Source organism: Dreissena polymorpha, chromosome 15, assembly GCF_020536995.1.
Source record: "Dreissena polymorpha isolate Duluth1 chromosome 15, UMN_Dpol_1.0, whole genome shotgun sequence".
NCBI classification, from domain to species: domain Eukaryota; kingdom Metazoa; phylum Mollusca; class Bivalvia; order Myida; family Dreissenidae; genus Dreissena; species Dreissena polymorpha.
Window position 1 is genome coordinate 63,279,060 of NC_068369.1, and position 24,410 is coordinate 63,303,469.

The 24,410-nt window shown below is 35.4% G+C and overlaps 1 protein-coding gene across 4 annotated transcripts in view; it reads left to right on the forward strand.

Annotated features, from left to right (window-relative positions):
* Nucleotides 1-12,949: 12,949 nt before the first annotated feature.
* The window catches only part of LOC127859943 (galactocerebrosidase-like), a 46,189-nt gene continuing 34,728 nt past the window's right edge, over nucleotides 12,950-24,410 (forward strand). For 2 of the 4 annotated variants that reach the window (XM_052397582.1, XM_052397584.1), the window contains exons 1-2: nucleotides 12,950-13,154; nucleotides 23,363-23,434. In XM_052397582.1, the coding sequence (XP_052253542.1) occupies nucleotides 13,014-13,154; nucleotides 23,363-23,434 (213 nt within the window). In that variant the 5' untranslated portion in view covers nucleotides 12,950-13,013. Of the gene's footprint in view, nucleotides 13,155-15,634; nucleotides 15,753-23,362; nucleotides 23,435-24,410 lie in introns of those variants that run through there. The other 2 variants (XM_052397585.1, XM_052397583.1) reach the window with 2 other exon arrangements.

A 24,410-nucleotide genomic window follows, 5' to 3' on the forward strand; every position in this document is an offset into this window, starting at 1 on the left:
AAAGGAGCTACGTGAGTCCATGCATGAATGGAATCAGAGCCGAATTTCGAGGCATTTGCAACAAAGGGGAATTATTTGGTACTTAAATCCTCCATACGTAAGCCACATGGGCGGGGTTCGGGGGAGGTTGGTATGCTCTTTCAAAAACGCATTGAAATCCGTAGTACGTGAACAACTGCTTGGCCACGAGGCGCTGTCAACTCTCTGTACGGAAGTAGAAAATATTTTGAATCACCGACCGATTACACAGGAAAGTGGTGATCCCCGTGATCTAAAACCGCTTTCGCCGAACAAAATTTTGCTTCTTTACCCAAAATAGGTGTTTCCCTCCAGGAGTATTTGAGAAGGGAGATGACTATTGTCGGCTATGGTGGAGACAAGTTTAGTACCTGGCAAACATTTTCTGGAGACGATGGCTTAAGGAGTATTTACCGAATGTAAGAAATGGCATAACAGTCGGAAAAAATATAACAGTAAATGATCTTGTTCTCGTATGCGACCAGACATCGACTCGTGGTCAATGTAGTAAAGGTGAGTAAGAGAAGAGCCTTGTTCGGTCATGCAGTTAGAGTGAACGGTACGGAACGGTACGGAAAAGGTTCGACCGATTACCAAATTGTGCTTTTGAAAGCACAACGTAGTTTAGAATCATATGCAACAAAATGCATACAGAATAGGTTCGTATATTAATAGTCTGTATCATTTAGTATAGAAGTAGGATCTTAATATTGTTTTGTGTAGTCTAGCTGGTTGATGTAGAGGGATATACATGTATTCATATATGTTACGAGTTAGGGTTTCAGCTTTTGAGTTCGCGCCTTGTCTTGAAAGTCATTTTAAGTATTTAAATGAACTTCTGTGGAAGAATCATTGGGAGGCGGTGGTGCAGACTAGCACCATTGTTTCAAAATAGCAGAATGGTGATATAACGGTGTTCCGGGACTGGGAAGATCGACCACCCATATATCTTAATTGCTATGTCACATCTAAAGCTTAACAATTTTTTGAAATTTCGACTCTCCGAATATGGTGATGGCATTTCCAGAAGTCCAAATTTGGTAAGGGGTATATTTAGAAATTGTTGCTGGGGCTAATACTATAATTCGATTAGTCAGAATGATGTCATTTTCATGGTTTTATTTAGAATTATTTAACGTCCGATTGGAACGACGCCCGAAGCCCGCAGAACACAATTAGACTCGGAAAGTGGGTCGTGGTTTCTCATTAACGAAATATAAATGTTTGGGGATTGAGAAGGCATTGTACAGTAAGTTAATATTGTTATTCTATGGGTTTTTTTTGTATTAATATTTTTGCATTTTTTTTATAAAAGTGTAAATTAATTGATACATTTGGTTTGAGGTAATATTAAAGTCTGATTAAAATTAACTCTGTTATACGGGTAAAAGAAAACCACCAAGTCATTTGTGAATGAAATATAGTTTTCATTTCAAGTATGTATTAGTGTATCAGTTGAGAGCAATGTTGTGTAATTAAAATAATATTATATGTTATTATTACGCACATGTATTTTGATCCTGCATGAAAGATTGTCATTTGCTTATTATAATTTTTATTCGCATTGTTAATTAAGAAATAATTCGTGTACGTTATAGTTTGTTGTCGAATAACCCACGGCCGGAAGTTCAGATGCGTAGGGATTGAATCACGAGTGCGCAGCACGAGTGATTTGAAACCACGCATCTAAACTTCCGGCGGTGGATCATTCGACAACAAACTATAACGTACACGAATTATTTCGATTCTAACACGTTTTTTACTAAAGATTTATACAATCTATCTTATTTTTCTTGTGTACTATTTTATGTTAAGGTCCGCCCATAAAAATAACTTTCGGCTGTTCTGTCGATCAAATCTCCGCCCTTACGTGACTTTTATTCATAAAATACCGGATTATTACGCTAGTGGAAAATGTATCGGCATGTTTTGTTTCAGCGCGTTCTTTTGGTGTATCAGCTCCGCCCATTGCAGAATTGCAGAATAACCCATAGACGATTTTCTTCTTTGTTTATATGAAATGTTGCACGTGCCGTGTTAAAAGTACAGATAACCGTCACACACACATGTATATATATTATAATAAAAATAATTATTATTTTTGAAAACACAATTTGTGGCACTTTAATTTATTAAATATATATATATTCATATCAACAGGGTTCAGTGGTGTCCGCCTTGCTTTCGGGAAGTCCTGATCTTGATACAATACTTAAAAGACATTAAGAACAAACATATATAGTTTTTCGTCATGTGAAGAGTTATAAATGCTTTAAAACTATACCTTTACCCTCTAAATGACTAAGACTAATTAAAGATGCTCTATGTTAACCAAAAATTATACGTTTTTGTCCCTCAAAAAAATCTCCTCGATGAAGGCTTTGATACTTGAATGGGTGTTATCTATGTAAATTATCGAGATACCCACATCATCTTACCTAATTGTCATAATAACATTGACCTTCTTTTGGACTCGTTCAGGTAAACGTGCAACGTCTCTATTTCACAGGTATTTTATTGAAGCTTCGTATATGTGTTTGTGGGTCATCGTGTGAGGTGTTAGATCACTGACCAAGTTTCATAATTCTGACTTGCTTGTACTGGGCCTCACTTGGACTACTTATTAGAAGATTGGGGGTTCGATTCTAGTCTGGAGCACATAACTTTGCGGTTTGTACGTGAAATCCTTTCTACGGCCATTTTACCATTTCCCACTACCTCTGATTTTAGTAGGGACGTTTTCATGAACTGGCATTATCATGAGCGGATTCCTGGTCTTCTTTTATAACACTGGTGCGATAGCTCATAGATCTCCCGTTCAACTCCGACTCATTAACTCATCTTTCACATGAAACGTTCAGCGTACTCGGTTCTTCACATCGGAACTAAAGAACCTATAGTCGTCACTGTAACGGGGCGTCTCCTGTTTCTCGCACTATTCCTCGAAACCCAACTAACAAAATCTTCAGGGAAGTGGTGTTGGCCATATAACATTTTATCGGAGCATTCGATTTAATCAAATCCATACGTACTGACATATTATTAAACTAGCTTTCCCAGGAAGAAAATAAGGGGGTTGATTGCCGTCGTGACATGACGGAAATACTGTTGAAAATGGCGAAATATTGCTCAAAAACAATCAAGAAACATAACGTGTTGTGAATTACGGTTTGTTTAAAAACAAAACTTATAAAAAGCGACAAGAATGTGTCCCCTTCGTTAAGACCGATGTCAAAACAGGAAAAGGATGTGAAAAAAAGGAGACATTATCCGCCTTTTCCGTATGTCTTAGCAAATTTTGGTTCACCTCCGGCTTTATCTCATAAGTCAGGCCAATCACGTTTTTCTCGCGTCCAATGGGAACAACTTTGGACGGGTGCCTGACCGCAGTGACTTCTACGCCGCGAGGGGTAATTGCGTCATCGTCGCAACTGACTGATGTTTTCGAGCGCGTACCTTGAATAAGACAAATACGCATCGGCTATTTACAGGTGTGTGATTTAAAATATGTATACACAGGAAGTGGATTCATTGCAGAGCGTTAACGTGGAAACATAAATTAAGATGTTTGTGCAAAATTAGACATTTGTTTATTAATGTGGCACTCCTGTTGATGAAAGGCCAACCGTTTTCGGGGAACATCTCTTCTTCCGATTCCTTTCCTTTATGCCGGGCGCTTTGATGGAATACAATCGTTGCCATTTGATGTAACTAGCTGTCTGGTGGTCAATCTGCTATGCAACAGCCTACATCGTGTGAGAATAAAACTCAATTTTTATGATCTTCGACTCACCGTCGGAACAGGCTTTGTTATACGAACACGACATAAAACTCAGATTGATACAATACTTAATTCAACGGGATCATTCTGCAGAAACCAACAATATTATTATATTAAGACATAACTTAATAACTCAACTAAACCTATACGAACATGTTATTGATTGTGGAGTTGTCATATCCGACAGTGAGGCTGGATCGTTCTCAACCGTCAGTCTGATCGATTTACTTGTTCGATCTAACTAAGTTGTGTTTATCCCTTCACCACTTAGATGCTTATTTTCACGCATGTGTAGTCCCTTAGAACGTGAAATATAATTAAATACCTTTTTTACTGTATTCAAGTTTTAAAGCCTTCATTTCCAACCCTAAGATACTGATGAGTAGCAGACAGCTCAAAACCTGAACAGACTGCAAGTTACTCACAGGCTGTTCTGGTTTTATGCTGTTTGTACACAGCAATTTTCACTTTGCTTCTGAGTGGGAAAGGGTTATATCGGCAGACCGTCTTACTCAGTTCATGTGTTTTGTGTAACACAAATGGTGAATAAAAATGTTTGCAAAATCTATTTTAAACAAAAGACAATTACCGTTGAAAATCCGTATCATTTCAAGAATGCATGTACCGCAAAAGTATGTTTAGCTCAATAGCGCTTAAAGTACTCATGATGAGCTTTTGTGATCGCCTTTTGCACTTCTTTCATCATTAAAATTTACATTGTCGACACTCTATGGTCACATTTATTTCCAATCTTAATGAAACTTGGTCAGATATGTTCCCGGTGATATATATATATATATATATATATATATATATATATATATATATATATATATATATATATATATATATATATATCGGACGAGTTCGAAACTAGATCACATGAAGTCAAAAGTAGGTCACTAGGTCAAATAAAAGAAAAAGCCTATGAAAACTATGGAATTCATAATGTTTGTTTAATCATCATGAAGCTCGCTCAGATTATTTTTGTAATGCTGAGTTTGAAAAAAAATATGGTCCGTGCAAAAAACGTTGCCAACAAATTGGGGCATTTTTCCTTACATGGTTATTGTGAAACCTTGTCAACACTCTATATATATAGACGTCACTTTTTTTACCCAAACATCGTAAACACACTCAAATCATTTCTCTATGATGCTTCCGCAGAGTTCGAAAACGGTTTCGGTGAGTTACAAAACGACAGGGGCGAATAAGTTTTAAGTATATTGCTATAGCGAAACCTTATCATTATGGAACTCACATCTTTATTCCAAAACCTAAAGCGCAATGTGAAAACTCAATTATATTTTATGAAGCTTTCTATTAGCTAAAATATCAAGATGTTGTTTCAATGTTTGTCGCATGTGTTTTAAACCTTATTTAAAAATGCACTTAAGAGATGTTAACAGGCAAAGGTGTCGCGAGCTCAAACGTCGTAGGCTCCAGATCAGGTAAGTTAAACTAACCTAAACTGTCATATAATACTCTATGAAAAAACGTTCGGAGGGAGATAATTTGTACTTTTAAATAGATTACGAGTCGGTGTCTTCTTAAATGATTTTGTTCTCAAAACCTAAAAATTATGTAACATTTTACCCCCCCCCCCCCCCCACACCGCGCCCGAAAAGTATGGTCAAATTCGTGTGAAAATGAAACGATTGAAACCTAAAATGAAGAGTTTGGTACATGTATGTGTATAACAAAATCTACACCTTTTAATGTGATAATGCTCGTTGTAAAACTCGACAAATAAATTGAGTGCAAACTACACAGTTTTACATACCCAATACAAAAACATGTTCTTACTTTAAGGTTATGTGCTAATGCATGAAGAAAATATCAATACCATAGAAATTTATTTCACACGTTTATTTCAACTTGAATCCTTATTGGGTGTTAATTGTTTCGAATACTGAAGAACGAGAAATATAAGATTATCGGTATGACTGAATAGCGGAAATGATCGGTATGACTGAATAGCGGAAAGGGCCCCTTTCCGCAGAAAAGGCTTTCGGAGTTCGGAAAGGGCCTAAATTTATTTATTTTCAATGTTTTGAAAACATTTATTGGTTTTTTCATAAACAGCATCTTACATTGTGTTTATAATTTAAAATTCATTCAAATCTATCAAGAAATGATTTAACGTTACAATATTTTTGAATGCCGTACGATACGAATAACGGAAAGGGGCGAGCACCACAGAAAGGGCTCGTCGCGGAAAGGGGCCTCGGTCTTCGGAAAGGGGCTAAAATTGTTTAATTTTAAAGTTTTTTTAGACATTTATCGGTATTTTCATAAACGAAACCTTACGTTACTACTATAGTAGTCCGATACTTTAAGTCATTAAAAAAGGAATCCAGATTTCGTATTAGTTTTGGTAATTGTTTAACCTTAACAAGTCAATTGAATTGAAAATCAATTTGATTTGTAATCAAAATGATTGGTCCATTTCACGGTTAACGCCTCGGTCATAGATTAAACTTTTTATCTAGTGCGTTAATTATATGACTTTGATGTTAAAATGATACTGCTACAAACACATTTTATTACGTATTGGATCCCTTTTCAATGATATTGAGAAGCATAATTGTCATTGATAAAGTTGTCACAATGTATATAATTATCGAACATTCAAAGAAAATTATTTAAAAAAGGGACTTTCAATAACATCAAAAAAGATTTTGTAAGTTTCCGCATTTGACTTTCGCTATATAATGTGCAAGACTTTTAATAATGGCTTATTTCGTGAAAAGTAATGAAAACCACACTGAAGGATTTGTTTTGAAACATTTGTGTATTGTTTTCGAAACGCATTACTTGTGTTCGGTGTGCTCCGAAACTTGCAATGACCACTGCATCTACTGCTGGGTAAGGCTTTATAGTGATATATCTATGTACATGTACATACGTCAGCGTATAATCCAAAGAAGTATTCTGTTTTTTTTCTCAATATGACATTGTTTTAGTGTGTGCTTTTTTTCGCTAACCATCGTTTTTTTTCTTTCATAAAATGATATTAGTGGGAGATTTCTGTATAACATTTTTGTAATTACTGGATTATTTGATCACGCAATTGGGAGCATGCTTGTTATGTCACATAGCAACTGGTAACCGTATGGTTGTTTTAATCTCTTATCAGTGATATTCGATCGCATATTTACTGAAATTAATTGCATTAGTAAAATGTTAGTCTATTGTATTGTAATGGCTAGAAAATCACACATTGTTGTATGTGCTCTAATAAATTTATAGCGTCTACTGAATACTTATAAATACATACAGCTGAACACCGTTAAACCGAAGTTCATTTATTCGAATTCTCGATTATTTCGAAGTAAAATTTCGGTCCCAAATCGAAGCCTACGTATTTTAATTAAAATTTTGAACGCTTATATCAAATTTTCTTAATTCGCATTTTTCAGTATTTCGAAAGTCATTTTCCGGTCCCATTGTCTCTTCCAATAACTTTCTCAGTGCTTTTATCATCGGCTACACACCATACGCGCACATCGACCGAAATATCCACGGCGCGGGCTCAATCATCGGACGCTTCCACGGTGCGTACATCGACGGCTAAACACCCTACTCCCACATCGACTGATGAACCCACGGCGCTCAATTCATCGCCTGGCTCTTCAACGGCGCTCACACCCGCGCCAAGAGCATCAACTCCATCGAAAAAAAAGTCAGCGTATTTTACCCATAAGCTGTCGACCATATTTGAAGCATCACCAACTACCAGCCAACCGACAACACCGGTACATAGAGTTTCGTTGGACTCAGATGGATTTCGCAACACGTCTTTTGAACCTGTTTCAGATAGTGACAGTGACTCTGACTTTAACACCGGATAAACGCCCGGGCCGTTGAAAAACTTCATGGGAATACAGAAATACGAAACATATTAATATGTCCGTACACGGTTATCGACGAAGTGCAAATCGGAAAAAAGAACACATATTCGTGGTAAACAACACAAAAAATGTCGATCGACGCGCACTCGGATGGCATTCTGAATTTTGGGATGATTGCGGGGCGTGGATTGCTGGAACAACTCCGTCCACATTGTACATTGAAAGAGACGGTGGACTCGTTAACGTGGTAAAGCGTGATAATGATTACTGTTTCCTTAAACAACATGCAAACAGGAGAGAATTTATTCCGATATCGCCCCAACCTGAACAAACAGACATAATCAAAGTCCATCGGTTTTACCACACTCTGAAAAAAGATAAGACTTACAAACGGAGAAAATCGTGGTTTGAGACAGTGAATACAAATGTTGATGAAATAAAATGCGACCTGGCAGTGTATGAATATATAGAAACATTTGCCGGGAAGAGCAGTTCATGGATTGGTGAAAAGGGAAGTAAAAAACGTTAATTACCTACGAACAAAACCGGAAGTTATGAAACAGATGCAAAATGAACTTACCCGTACAGAAATGAAAAGGTAGCCGAAATGGGTATCCTGGAGGTAGCGAAAGTCAGACAATAGCGGCTAGGTTGCGGCTGAGTAGCCAAAACCTATAGCCGGTACTGGCTACCATAGCCGCTAGCGGCTACTGTAGCCAAAAAGGTAGCCAGAAACAGAACACGTGAACTATTTTTATTAATTTGACACATTGTCAGCCGCTAGCGGAAACTGTAGCCAAAAAAGTAACCGAAAACAAAACTTTGGTACAAAAACCTATATTAAATGAACAAATTAGCGAAAACTGTAGCCAAAAAGTAGCCGAAAATCAAACTTGTGTAAAATAATTATATTAAATGAACAAAGTGTCAGACACTGGTGGCAACTGTAGTTAAAAAGTAGTAGTGACACTGCATTACAAATCTATTTACACTTATTTTTTAATTCAATCCATTAATTGATCTTATTTTTTTGCAAATTTTGCTCCTTTTTATTATAATATTTCATTATTACAAACTGACTGTAAGGTTTTATAAATAACAAGATTTGGTTGTTTTCATCATTTTACAGGTTTCATTTAAAATCCACACAGCACTATTTTAATTTTATTTTTTTATATCATCAATAATCAAGTTTCTCTGCATGCTAAACTTAAATAAAATTTCATCATAGCAGTTGCAATTTCTGGAAACAAAAATGCAACGTCAAAATATATTCTATACTGAAAAAAAGACCAAGGGCCATAATTATGCCAGAAATTTGTACAACTAAAATTCCTTTCTTCATAGTTATCTACACATCAAGGTTTTTAAGATTTCATAACTTTGATTGAGATTTATTAGGTAATTAAAGGGATCTTTTCACGCTTTGGTAAATTGACAAAATTGAAAAAAGTTGTTTCAGATTCGTAAGTTTTCGTTTTAGTTATGATATTTGTGAGGAAACAGTAATACTGAACATTAACCATGCTCTAATATAGCCATTATATGCATCTTTTGACGATTTTAAAACCTAAAAATTATAAAGCGTTGCAACGCGAAACGATTGAATAATTTGGAGAGATCTGTTTTTGTCGTTAAATTTTGTGAAACTACGAAGAGTGCTTATATGAGGTATAAAATACGTCAAGAATGTGTACTCGGCGGAATAGCTCAGTAGGCTCAAGCGTTTTTACTTCAGGACTCTGGCAGGACTCCAGGGGTCACTGGTTCGAAACCTGCTCCGGGCAATGTTATTTTCCTTTTTTTAATTTTTTTCTTGATTTTTTACTGGAGCTTTTACGATCCCATGTTTACATTTATCAATATAAAGCATTTAATGAATAAGTTAAAAAAATGCCAAAATCTGTGAAAAGGCCCCTTTAAACGGGAATTACAAACAAAGAAGTTTTGAACTAAATATATATTGGAATACCATACAAAAGGCTTTAATTCTGTCAAAATTGTAGCCAATGTACATTTCTTTACAATCATCTACACATTGAGGACATTCAACTGTGAACGTTTGAGCGAGATCCAAGCAGTCATTAAAAAAGGGTTGAAACAACAGCTACATAGAACTCTGTATTATATGTTGGAAAAACAGACAAAGGACCATAACTCTGCCAAAAGTAGTCACAGCCCAAAATGCTTTCTGTATGATCATCTAAAAATTACTTGTAACTACACCCAGTGGGGCGTCAAACGTTTTACGAACGTTGCTGAAACGTTATATTTAGTTCGCAACGTCGGCAACCATTACCGAACGTTGCCATAACGTTGCATACAAAACATTACCAGGACTGTTCATCATAACGTTGCAAGGACGTTTTAGAAACGCTGCATTCTGGTCGCGACATAAGTAACAACTTCCGAACGTTTCTGCAACGTTGCAAGCGAAACGTCGGTCGAACGTTTAATTGAGAAGGATGTTGAAACAACGTTGCTTCTAGGTTATTGTGCACTCTTTTAGCGTCCGCAGTTTTTTTTCTGCAGTTTTCTCTCTTGAATTCAGTATCGCCGCTAGTTTTTTTCCCTTGAATTTAGTATCGCCGCTAGGAGGAATGTTAACTTTTTTTTCTAATAATTACTGTACTGGTATTTTGCTTGTAGGATAAAATAAACATTTGTTAACTATCGATCTGTGAATTTTTAACGACATAATATTAAAATGAAATGCAAAATTCAATTCTTCAATGTATATTTTTTCTTGCCTATTTTGTGTTATTGTAACATATTTGTATCAATATATTACAATTTAACACATATACTTATCGTATAATCTCGCTTCAAACTTAAAGATGCTTAAGATGAACTTTTACTCAAAATCGCCGGATAAAATTAATTGTTTAAGTTTAAGTTAAAGGGACTGTCCAACAGTTTAAAGCGTCGTTCGACGCGAATCGATATTTTGGGAAACTACGAGGATTACTTATATAGCTAAAAAAATACCTCCGCATTTGACGTGAGCGTGGATGGTCGAGTTGTAAAGTCGGGAGACATTTTACTCCAAGCTTCCATTACTCTAGGGGTCAGTGGTTCGAGCCCTGTGGAGGTTAACGTTTTTTCTTCTTTTTTAAAATTTTATTCTTGTTTTTTACTGGAGATTTTTAGTTCAAATGTTTAAATTTATCAATATAAAGCATTTAAAGCAGTTAAATGACAAGCTTTAATACATGCCAAAATCTGTTGGACGGCCGCTTTAACAAAATTTGCCGAAACTTTTAACTGTCGCGGTGGTGTAGTGGATGCGGTGTCCGCCTAGCGATCGGGATTTGGTGGGTTCGATTCATACTCGGGGAGCATTCTCATTATCTCATTCATAGACACTTAATACTAGTCCTTCTCAGGAAACGGACGCAACAGTGTCCATATCTGCATATAAAACTCGAAAGAGCGGTTGGCAAGTGAAAATGTGATTTGTTTTTATATAAATATATGTAAAATATATCAAATTTTGGCAACGTTCAAACGTAGCCAGAAAAGACAGCCGCTACGTAGCCGCTACTAGGTAGCCAGAAAAGGTAGCCGCTACGTAGCCGGAACAGGTAGCCAGAAAAGGTAGCCGCTACATAGCCGCTACTAAGTAACCGGAAAACTAATTTGCATGCGCAATACTACCCAGCTACTCAGCCACTAATGGGAAAACGAAACTCTTGCTCGTGTTGTTCTTTAAACATGTTTACACTTTATTCACAAATAAACGGCATATAAAACTGATCACAATAATTATTATCTCCAAAAACCTTTCAGTAAATAAGATTACTTCGGAAATATTAACTTGCGTAAGCTATGATTAGAATATATAGACATTTATTAAATGTACTGATATCCACATCAACTAATGATTTTACCTGTATTATTTGGCATTGAACGCGTATATAAAATTATATATGGTATTAAATAAAACGGATAAAAAAAAGTTAATCAGTTCGTATTATTGTATTCAACAGGTTTTTTAAGGTGCATATACTCTTCTTATTAAATAATATTAATACTTATACTAATTTAAGTTATTATATAATCTGATTGCGCGCTGCGGGTAATCAGATTATCACCTTAAATCGGAGGCGATTTAATTACAACCCGCTGATAAGATAACAGGATAAACACCTTCAATCAGTTGTGATGCAATTAAAACTCCGCTGATAGTTTAACTGTGCATTCCGTTAATATTTCTATCATGAAATCAATGAAACACAAGTTAAATACCCCGTCTTATATATTTCTGTTGTTGTAATGTTTTAAAAATTATTATAGATGTGAGAAATGTTTGATAATATTTTGAATTGTATTTTCATTCTCTTCATAAATCTTTGTTATTTATTTCATTTAATATGCCGTAATTGATGCTTTGTATGTTTTCAATACAAATGTTAGTATCTTGAGTATGTAATTGTTATAAATTATGAATATAATTATGAATATAACACATTTCTAGTTGTGTTTTTTTCCCCATGTATTATTCGTTTTGTGTATTCGGCACTCCTTTTAAAGTCAAAAATGTTATAAAATACTTTTTTTCCCCACAAAGAGTATTATATATATATGACAAAATATGTTGTTGCGCAATGTCATTTTATTAGGGGCGAGTTGTCTTTCATTTGGGGCGAGTTGTCTTTCGATTGGGGCGATTTGTCCAAAAACATTAGGGCGAGTTGTCCAGATTTTTGGGGCGAGTTGTCTTGGGGCGAGTTGTCTTTTGGGCGAGTTGTCTGTTATAATTTAGATTCATTAGTTATGTGGAAACATTAGATGCCTGACCTGAGAAATGTAAGTCACAACAAATAATTATATTATAAGTTCACTTACCAGATAAAATATATGAGAAACAAATTTGGGGCAAGTTGTCTTTGGTTGGGGCGAGTTGTCCAATATATTTGGGGCGAGTTGTCAAGATTTTTGGGGCGAGTTGTCTTGGGGCGAGTTGTCTTTGGGGCGAGCTGTCTGGCTCCCGTCCATAACACAGAGTACTACATTGAGCTAAGTCTACCCAGTATTTTGTCAAAACAATGCCGATTTAAATGCAGTTTTGTTGTTTTGTCCAAGAATACATATTTAACGACAGATTTAGATATAACACATACGTAGTTTTTATTTGTTCACTTCCAAAATTCGTATGTATTCATTAAGAGGGCCGATACAACGGATAGACATTCTAGTGTAATCTACGTATCTGGCTATATTACGGAGAGTCGATAAACAATATTTTAAATTATCACACACCGTTTTGACGTGTGACCATCTTGTCCTTAAACAAAAACAATAACAACGCACAACTTCATAGTCTGCAAACTTTTGCCAAGTTGGTGTTGCTTATTAAAATGTCATCAGTTATAGCAAATCTATTTGTCTGCATCGTAGGATTTGTTAATGTTTTAAATGCCTCCACTGTGTATAAAGTTGTTCCAACACGAAATGAAGCTGGAAGATACAATGGCATCGGTGGGCTGAGCGGAGGTGGGGTAAGTTACGCTCGATTAGTCATAGTCGGCTTGGGTACTACTTAAATGTACCAGTCCACGGGTACTCCCTAGATACTAAGCCTCTACACCTATAAGTTCGTGCACCTTAAACTTCAAAGACATATATTTCATGAAAAAATCATTAGACAATAACTAAACTTGATATATACTAATGTGAAAATACTGAGCTCAGGCCGGGGATTGAACCCACGACCTCCAGAGTGGTAGTCCGACACCTTAACCATGTCGCTAAAGAACTAGCCCAACAGCAAGGCTGTTGGAAGTGACCTTATTTCACTACAATACTTTATGATTTATCTTTTGTTTAACAAATAACGAGTGAAATATGTTGGTTTTCAGATAATAATAATGGAGTTACGTATCTTTAAACATTCATGTACATCGTAATCTGCGTCACAGAATTACCCTATAAGATCGTTCACTGATTTTGATGACGTCTAGCGAGGCTCTGGGATGTGTTTATAATAACCAATACACTGTAACTCCAATATAGTGTGGTCCGTTATAACGCTGTGTCCAATATAACGCGGGGGATGCTTGGATTCCGTTTTTTCTCCAACCTTCCATTTCTGATTCAAATCCATGCTATGCAACTTCATGTATTTTCAGAAAATTCAAAGAAGGCGGCGATCACAGCTTGATTGCTTTATCCATCCGTGTAACTGATTTTAATCGATTAGAGGTTAAACGCCACTCAACAGCTAATTGGTGTTAATCTGTTGTGTAATGTCAATAAAGGTGTGAAAACTTGCGAGTCAGTGTTTATTACATGTATTCCCTATCAGAACGGTTCGGTGCGCTAATTTCAATAAGGTAAGTGCAAGTGGGATAATTATAAAATTAAAGTTATTCAAAACGATAAAACATTCTTACTTTGATATGATTGCAGTTTGACTCTATATTAAAGGAGCGGCTTTGAAATATACTGCGCACAGTATAAAACAAGTTTTTCAGTCATTTCATTATCATTCTAGTATTTTGTCATTTAATTCAGTTCGTGTACAAGAAATTAATTAAATAATCCAGACTATTTATTTACATGCTAACACAGTGTTATTGTTAACAGAGATATACTTTTGCCCGGTATCAGAAAGTCCCCGAAAATCACGTTTTTTGCAGGATGGCGTATGACGCAATTTGTACATGTATTGTATTGCATTAAATATAAATTTAAATTCGCTTGTCCAATGAAAGCTCGGCCCCATAATGCACGGTTCTCTTTACACTTCTGAAAAATGGCACATGCATATAGTTGTGTGTACGAAATTTGTAAACTTATTTATCATCATAAATGTTGAAGATTATTATTTTTTTAAGTGATGTAACTTTATTGGATTATCGGATTAATGTGCACATCATAAAAGCGGTATGTATAATGTTATTGATAGGATTCGGTTTATATGCATGTATTTTCGGATGACAACACAACATGTTAATACACAGCCTATATTATAGGCTATACTAAACATGTTTTTATAGTCCCCTGCAATAAATGAGGTCAAAACTTTACGCGGATCCGTTTATAACGCTGTTGCGTGGCTGTGACCCCGTCATCCGCGTTATATTGGAGTTACAGTGTATATGTTTTTGTGAATATGTGTTTATTTGTATTAAACATGTGTTGTTTAAGATGAATTTCGTGAATTAATGGTATTAAACAGAATGGTTTAAACAAAACTGGTCTTCATAAAAACGAAATATGAACTGTGATAACTTCATTCAGAGGTCTAGATAAAGTGTATTTACTAACGGAAAATAGCTTAATAAAACTCTATTCACAATGGGGGCATAAAAAGCTGTCACCCCTTCTCATGACAGTTGTTTAATGACAAAATCCCAATTGGACGCAGTGAGAACATTTATCGCAATAGGCCCAGGTCACGATCTTAACGTATGGTCTCGTGTCATCATTTGGGGGTTAAAATTTTCAGCATACACAGCATAATTGTATCGCAATGCAAAGTACTCATAACAGAGAGCACAATACAAATTCGAGAAGGGCCTTCAAGGGAAACTACCCTTACAACATTTTACAATCAAAACATTGAAAAACATGGTGGAGTCCATCTGATGAAAGATTTTAAACATAGTTTAGGCTATTTCTATGGGAACGAGGTTAGAAAAACGGACAATTTATATCATATTTATTGTTTTTTCCTCATGATTGTTGTCTTATCGACTGTGGAAATTCTCGCGTTACAAAAGTGAACAGATTTCGGGCACTTGCGTTTGAATGTTGCTTAGAAGTTTACGTCATAAAAAAATACACGATCTTAAAGGGCTGCATGAAGTTATAGGAAAAGAGGATAAATGTATTCGGGGTACGGAAAATATACTAAAACGTACCAGGAATTCTAACGCTTATTGATGTTGTCGGCTTTTTTTTCAAATTAATTTTATACTAACACGGTGTATAACCATATCAGTCTGGGGCCGGCCCCCTCTCGGATGAAACGCTATATTGGCATCCCTCGCAGATGCAGTACAAGTCATTCTCAGATAAAAACATGGTACTGTGATGCAGAGGGGTCACCAAAAATGTGTTTTGGACCTTGAAGAAAACGCAGTTTGTAAAAAGTAAGTATTCCACTTTTAAACATTACAACCACATATTTCTGCCAATGCGATGTCACACCTATCATACATGTTGTAAGCATGGACATGGTTACATGGATTTGATGATGTTCGATCAAGTGCTCAGTATCATGCACAGTGATCGACAAATTGTTTTTCAGCAACTTGCCCTGCAGGGCAAGTAGCTAAGAATTTTCACTTGCCCTGCTGAAATATGTACTTGCCCTGCAATTTATTGAAAAACAAGAGATGTGTTCGTCAGAAACACAATGCCCCCTATTGCGCCGCTTTGAAAAAGAATTATTTTTTTGACCTTTGACCTTGAAGGATGACCTTGACCTTGAACTTCCACCACTCAAAATGTGCAGCTTCATGAGAACGCCGCTTTGAATTATTTTATTTTTTTGGACCTTTGACCTTGAAGGATGACCTTGAAGGATGACCTTGACCTTGAACTTCCACTACTCAAAATGTGCAGCTTCATGATAACACCGGTTTTAAATTATTTTTTTTGGACCTTTGACCTTGAAGGATGACCTTGACCTTGAAGGATGACCTTGACCTTTAACTTCCACCACTCAAAATGTGCAGCTTCATGAGAACGTCGCTTTGAATTTTTATTTTTATTTTTTTTACTTTTGACCTTGAAGGATGACCTTGACCTTGAAGGATGACCTTGACCTTGAACTTCCACCACTCAAATTGTGCAGCTTCATTAGAACGCTGCTTTGATTTTTATTTTATTTTTGACCTTTGACCTTGAAGGATGACCTTGACCTTGAACTTCCACCACTCAAAATGTGCAGCTTCATGAGATACACATGCATGCCAAATATCAAGTTGCTATCTTCAATATTGAACAAGAAGTTATGAGCATTTTTCGAAACCTAAATGCAGATTTGGAAACCTAAACGCGGACCCTAAGTTGAAGGTCAAGGTCACAGGGGTACAAAATTTTGTTCGTATGGAAAGGCCTTGTTCATATACACATGGATACCAAATATGAAGGTTATATCTCAAGGGACATAGAAGTTATGAGCATTTTTCGAAACCTAAACGCTGATTCGGAAACCTTAACGCTGACAATAAGTTCAAGATCAAGGTCACAGGGGTAAAGAAATTTGTGCGTATGGAAAGGCCTTGTCCATATACACATGGATACCAAATATGAAGGTTATATCTCAATGGACATAGAAGTTATGAGCATTTTTCGAAACCTAAACGCAGATTTCGAAACCTAAACGCGGACCCTAAGTTCATGGTCAAGGTCACAGGGGTAAAAGAATTTGTGAGTATGGATAGGCCTTGTCCATATACACATGTATACCAAATATGAAGGTTATATCTCAAGGGACATAGAAGTTATGAGCATTTTTCGAAACCTAAACGCAAAGTGTGACGGCAAGACTGAGGGACAGACGGACAGTCCGATCACTATATGCCCCCTCTTCGAAAGGGGGCATAAAAATCAGTAACTAATATGTTTAATTGTGATTTTCAATTGGTTATAAAATAGAACTGTTAGTGTGAACTCAATAAAGTTAATTAACTGTTTTAACACACTTTTAACTGTTTTTTTTCATTTAGCGCAGTGTGCAATATCATCATCCGGTAAATTTTTAATCGCCGATTAAACGTTGTTTTTTTGGGGCAAAAATGTTTTAAAAATTGAAATTTTAATCTTTTCGGCCAGAAATGCCACTCGCCCTGCAGGACGAGCGCTGCGGGAATATTCACTCGTCCGGAGCCGATTTCTACTGGAAATTACAAGCAGGCGAGTGGATTTGTCGATCCCTGATGCAGCATAAGATTGCCAATGGTGTGTGTGCGATGGATCTCTTACCAGTATATGCATTTGCTTAATGTGGGCTTATTTAAGTTTCACGCAATATTTAAAATTGGGTTGGAATACTCATTTATAGATAAAAAATGCCATTCTACTGACCCTGAAATTTTTAGGGTTGGTACCTGAAATAGTTTTCGAAGTGAAAGACTGTTTAGCAGATTTTGATTTGTATCAAATTAAACCTTAAATGTTACAATGTCTAGGTTAATTTTGTAAATGATTAAACTAGGCATAAACAAAAATATTGTTTGTTTCCGATGGCCCGACCCCTTCCTAATTTTTTGCCGCCGGTCCTAATCTTTTTTTAGCCCAAAATAAAAAAATAATCAAACCTTGATTTTTCAGCGCCGCTCAATAAACTTTATCTGCATATTTTTTTTTTCGGCGCTGTACATTAAACTTTCAACATAAACAAGATGGCGGCGCCCAGCGCCAGCTGGTTATTCGCTGCATCCTCAGTTCTTGGGCTAACATTTTTAAAATGCCAACATATGGAGGAGCAGAAACTCATAAAAAATATTCCCCATTTAAAGCTGCTGCACGAATTATTCGAGGAACATCACTTTCAAGGAAAATCTCGAGACAAAACTATCTCTTGCACAGTGAAGTGTAGGACAGATATGGATAAATCAGCTGAAAGTTTCGAGATCGAAGGCATACATGCCATACATCCCGGATTGTCCCGGAAATAAAGAACGTGTCCCGCAGTCCTGGAAATCTGTCAAATGTCCCGGATTTTACATTTTATATATACATGTATCTTATCTTAACTGCATCTCGAATCTGTGTTCCCACTAATCCGCAGCGTCTCCTTGGCAATGCCTACCCGAATAGGTGACCAGGCTACGTGTCAAATCGATCAATGAACAGGGGTAGTGTTTTCATATCGATTGTCTCGCGTTCGCAGTCAAACTGTAAAGGGGGCATTGTTTAATGTGGTTGTTAATTGGCTTTGATATACTATGTTATAATTCCCTCTGCATAAGTACAAAGGAGTTGTTCACACATCTGAAGAGAGAGACTTTTGATGAAAACATCGATGTTGTCCTCATGGAAATTGTGCATTTCATGCATAATTCAGTTATAGGAGCCCGGTTTTTCCGTCCAGCACTTTTTAGTTCCATCCCAAAAAAACATGTAAAATATAAATTTCATGAATGTATTTGAAAAATGTTGTGGCCATTTTTGTTAGATTAACATAAAACTTGTTGAAAAATATCATAAAACTACAAACTTCTACCCTGTTTGTACAAAAATTTGTAACAAATACATGCGGATTCTGGACAAAAAACCTTTTATAGTGCCCATGAGTTCCTGTTTCCATCACTCTACCAAAAAAACTTGGGCTACTTACCTTTATTTCAATATTATCAATTAAGGTTATTTCTTGGATATAAAACTTAAAAAAGGCACAAACCTATACAATTTTCAGTCTGACAATCATTATTTTTTATGAATGGTGACGTAACAGTTTGTGTCCAATATGTTACATCTTGAATACAGATCTCAAACTGTTTTAACATAGCTTGTGTAGCGTCTACAAATGTTTTGATACAAAAAACGATGAGGTCGAAACGCTGTGATGACCAATCAATGCCGTTTATTTCAACGAGAATGTTTTAAAATTTTGTATACAAATCATTTTTGCTAAGTGGTGTCCAATCTGTTGCATCATTGACTTTTAACCAATGTAAATTGTCTGTTTTTGCAAAATGCCTTAACATATTTTTTTTTCAATTTATTAAATCGTAGGACTTTCCACAAACTCAGCACTGAAATAAAATTTTGTGGTAAACACACCAGCTTAAAATTCACAAAATGTTGGACATCAAGCTATTTATGATGTAACCAAAAAGTGCTGGAAGGAAAAACCGGGCTCATATCAAAATATTTATTTTTACGCGAGATTGAATTTAAAAAACTACACACAAACAATGTGTATCTTTATCGTCTTTAAGATAATTAATTATTGAAACAATTACTGTAACGTATACTAATTAAACAAAATGCGAATCCCCTATTAGGCGGATATATTATACAATTTTACATTGCTAGGCGCACCTGCTGATCACATCATTTCAACAAGATGGTGGACTTTAAAGACAATAAATTGTGACACGGCAACATGGAAAATAAAGATCGAATTAACGATGGAGATCATACACTTAGAAAAGATTAATGAAATGCCTGTGATAATCAACGATGCATAAAATCATTTTAGATGCTAACAACATATTTATTAGTAATGTACTCAATTTATGATGTGAAAAAAAATGCGTACCAAAAATGCATATAATATATCGCTATATGTATAATGTCCCGGAAAATCGGCAAATATCTTGGAAAATTGAGCTTAATGTCCAGGAATTGGTCTGAAAATGTATGGCATGTATGTCGAAGGTATATTAAAGCAGTTGCAAACATGTCAGTTATACAGTATATTTTATTAATATATTTTTAACAGGTATATATCATGTTGGAATGTGATAGGTATGTGTTTATTTATATGGTGCAGTAGTTTCATATTACCCCACCCACTTATTTATTCAATATTAAAACTTTGTATGACTTGGGACAAAGTTGGGTGAAGGGTTGGGGAATTGAGCTATGCTGGCATGGGCCAATGGATAACCTCTGCCGGATTTTTTCAGAGGGCTGGACTTTGTTGTGTTTTTTTTTTCTAGGATTTTTTTTCTACAGGTATAAAATTGAGGTAGCGGTGGTGTAGTGTCCGCCTAGCGATCGGGAGATCGTGGGTCCAATTCCTACTCAGGGAGCATTCTCATTATCTCCTCCGTAGACACCAAGTACTGGTTCTTCCCAGCAAACGGATCCGACAGTGTCCATAGTTGCCAGTAATACCCGCGTGGGGAGTTCGAAAGTATTGAAAGATAGCTAGATAGGGATTTATTTCTGAATAGCCTGTCTAAAAAATCATTTTTTAACCTCTCTTATCAAAAAGGCTTTGTCTTGTTTCAGGTGGAATGTCCGTTGGAACACTACGTGACTGTTTCCAAATTTAAATATATTATAAAAAAAAAAAAATATAGTATACACTCCATGATCCCAAAGGACCAGAAAGTATAACAACACTGAATCCCTATAGATACTGAGGGTCAAGCTTACTGTGACTTGTAATAGTTATGCCTTTAATTGGTCATAAAATGGACTATAAATGGACTATTTAAGCCGTTGCCAAAAGTAAACATTAAACTTGGAAATAAGGAAAGCAACAAATGCAATATTAATAGCAAGTTTTTATTTTATAAAAGCATTTAAATACAGCCATATAGCATTACATACATCATCAAATTTATTGTATATACAGTTGTACACAAAAAATGAGAAGAAGATGCACCATGAACAACATTTTCTAAAAAAAAATATTTTCAAAAATAAAATTATTTGCCTACCAACCTACCCTTATATTTTTTGCCATGTCAGTGGAAACAAACACTTTTTTTTAAGGCCTTATAATTTAAATCAAAATCGAACAGTAATCATTAAATAATTGATGTTTTAAACAAATTATCAGTCGGGGTTTTCAATAGTTTCTGAATCTTATTTTAGCAGCAGTAAACCAACTTTATCTTAGATGTTGCCTGTGAAGGTATAATCACATATTGAAGTGGGATACCAGTGCTTCATATAAAGGGAAAGTACACAGATGTTCAATATTTTTGACAATGTTAAGGGTCTGTTCATGTTTTAAACCATATCTACCATCATTTTATACAACTTATTTAAACAAAGTGATCAGATGTTGGCATTTCACATGCAAAAACTCATTCAAAAACAATAAAGCTCATATTCAATAGTGGGAAATCCCTCGACTGCGTAGCTTATATATAAGTAGTCACTAAGGAAGCAAAGAAAATAAATATATACATGTAACTACAAAGCAGAATGATTCTAATGTTCCGTGCAATAATTACTTTGAATGACCCGTGTTCTTTTTTATCAATAAATTATTGTTTTGTGGATGACTATCCACACAGAACCATGTTTTTATCTGATAATGATCCGAGAGGGTTACCGATATAGCGTTTCATCAGAGAGGGGGACGGATATGATTATACACTGTGATTAATGTCAACATTTTGGAAAATGGCCTCTATATTATCGAAACTTATACTCAAAAAAGAAAGTTTAGGCAGGTTTTGTTCATAGAGAATTGTGTTTTGTATTCCGTAGCGTGTTTCCAACATCTTATTTGGGCAGAATAAAACTCCGGTACAGTCTTAATTTACTGGGTATGTTTTAGTATATTTTCTGTACCCGGGGTACATTTAAGTATACTTAAGAGTACCTGAGGTACATCAAAGAAGTACCTGAGCAAACAATGACCAATGGAAGGTAAGGGACTTTGCCGTATGTTGAATTGCACTAATTCAAGTTCCTATAGGGTCCCAATATACAACTGTCAACTTTCAAAGCATTTTTCATACCTTTTCTATGTATAAAATTGTGTAAGTCTGGTGGCGATAAATCTGTTTTCTTAGTTTTTGTTAGTCAGATTTCAATAAAAGCATTGTACTTCAATAAATGCCACCCATACATGCATCTTTCAACTCCCCTATGAAATGAACCAAATGGTTGGTAAGTGAAAATAAAATATTAACTGGAAACACCCAAGAAAAATATACGAAAAAAAAGCAGCATTTTCTTGCAATAGACTGTTATAAAGTTTTAGCAAGTAATCATTATCTGAGTAGTATGTCTATATATGTAAAAAATACTTAAAATACAGAGCTGTCTAATGTGCACACCGCAGTGTGATGTCATTTTACTATGGCATTTTTCCATTCGTTGTAATAGTGATAGAAAATCGGGACATTCTCTCTCTATCATAAGCAAAAGTTATGCAACTGTGCAAGATTTTGTGAATGACACTATATTTTGTTATAAAAGAGAAATTACTTATCCATAGATAGGCCATTTCTCTGATATTTTATATTCAATACCGTGGGGAAAACACTAGGAAACCATGTGGCAGATATTTGGCATGTTTCAGATTACATCGATACGTTGTACCCACAAAACGCAGTACTGGAAGGATGCCCCATGAGTCTATTTCCTGGTGCTTTTTCTAGGAAATCATGAGAACGCTTCTAGTGTGGGGATCATACCCATAACTCCTCCATGAATCAGAGTCCAAACTTTTCAGTTAACCCTTTCCCACTCAGAAGCAAAGTGAAAATGGCTATGAGTGTGAAAATAGCATAAAACCAGCACTTCCTGCGAGTAACTCGCAGTCTGTTCAGGTTTTATGCTGTTTGCTTGTCATCAGTATCTAAGGGTTGGAATAGAAGCCTTTAAAACTTGAATCTAGTAAGAAAGGGTTTTAATTACATTTAACTTTCTTAGGGACTACAAATGCGTACAAATACGTATCTAACTCTAAGTGGTAAAGGGTTAAAGTTTTTTTCTATTGTCAACCTGATTTCTATTCACAGTTCTCCTGATATTCCATCCAACCTCATTTTTTACCAGCTCTACAACCTTCCCCCAAGTTGTAAACATAAAACCACAAAAATTGAATTTCATGATTTTCCATATTTGCAAATTATTTTGGTTCTCATTTTATCGGAGTAAGGACGTATATTTCTAGGTTTTTCTTGCTTGTGATGGCTTTCTTTGAATGTTATTAATAAAATACAAGCTTAACTGTCACAAGTCTTTAAAGATGTGCTTGTTTACAGTGCATATATTATTCTGTTTTCATGGTGTCTTTTTGCAAATTGTGGTAACTGTTGTATGCTTGCAGAAAGACGTTTATGTAGTTAAAACAGATAATCTCGAGAGAAGATTTTTAGGCATTGGCGGCCTTAGTGCTGGAGTAAGAAAAACTCTTTACCTTTTACAAAATAAATCTTGTCTTTGGGTGTGAATGTAATAAACAGTGCTTTGATTTTCATCCATTTGTGAGAGGTGTGAACAATCATTATTTTTGCAATTTTTCATTTCACATATTTGAGTAAAACATGCTATGATCCGTTGGAATAAATATTTTAAGCCTGTCTTATTTATTTCAGCAACCAATATATGTTTGCCACAAAATGCGTCCCATATAATCATTTGCTTAATTTTGCACAAGTTTTGCTCCTGTTTTACTGCTGTCCATGCATCACTTATTTTAACCATTTAGCAATTAGATTGATATTGGTTTGTTATATTAATTGTAATCATGTTATTAAAAACATCATGTGCTTAATTAAAGGGGCCTTTTCACAGATTTTGGCATTTTTTAACTTATTCATTAAATGCTTTATATCGATAAATGTAAACATTGGATCGTAAAAGCTCCAGTAAAAAATCAAGAATAAAATTTAAAAAAGGAAAAGAAGATTGCCCGGACCAGGTTTCGAACCAGTGACCCCTGGAGTCCTGCCAGAGTCCTGAAGTAAAAACGCTTAAGCCTACTGAGCTATTCCGCCGAGTATACACAGTTTAAGTATTTTATACCTTATATAAGCAATCTTCGTAGTTTCACAAAATTTAACGACAAAAACAGAACTCTCCAAATTATTCAATCGTTTCGCGTTGCAACGCTTTATAATTTTTAGGTTTTAAAATCGTCAAAAGATGCATATAATGGCTATATTAGACCATGGTAAATGTTCAGTATTACTGTTTCCTCACAAATGTCATAACTAAAACGAAAATTTGCGAATCTGAAACAAAAATTTTCAATTTTGTCAATTTACCAAAGCGTGAAAAGATCCCTTTAACAGACTGTTGATGAAATTGAAAACTGTCTGTGTTTAAAAAGAATTCATCAAATTATAATCCACTCAAAATAATATTAAAGTCTT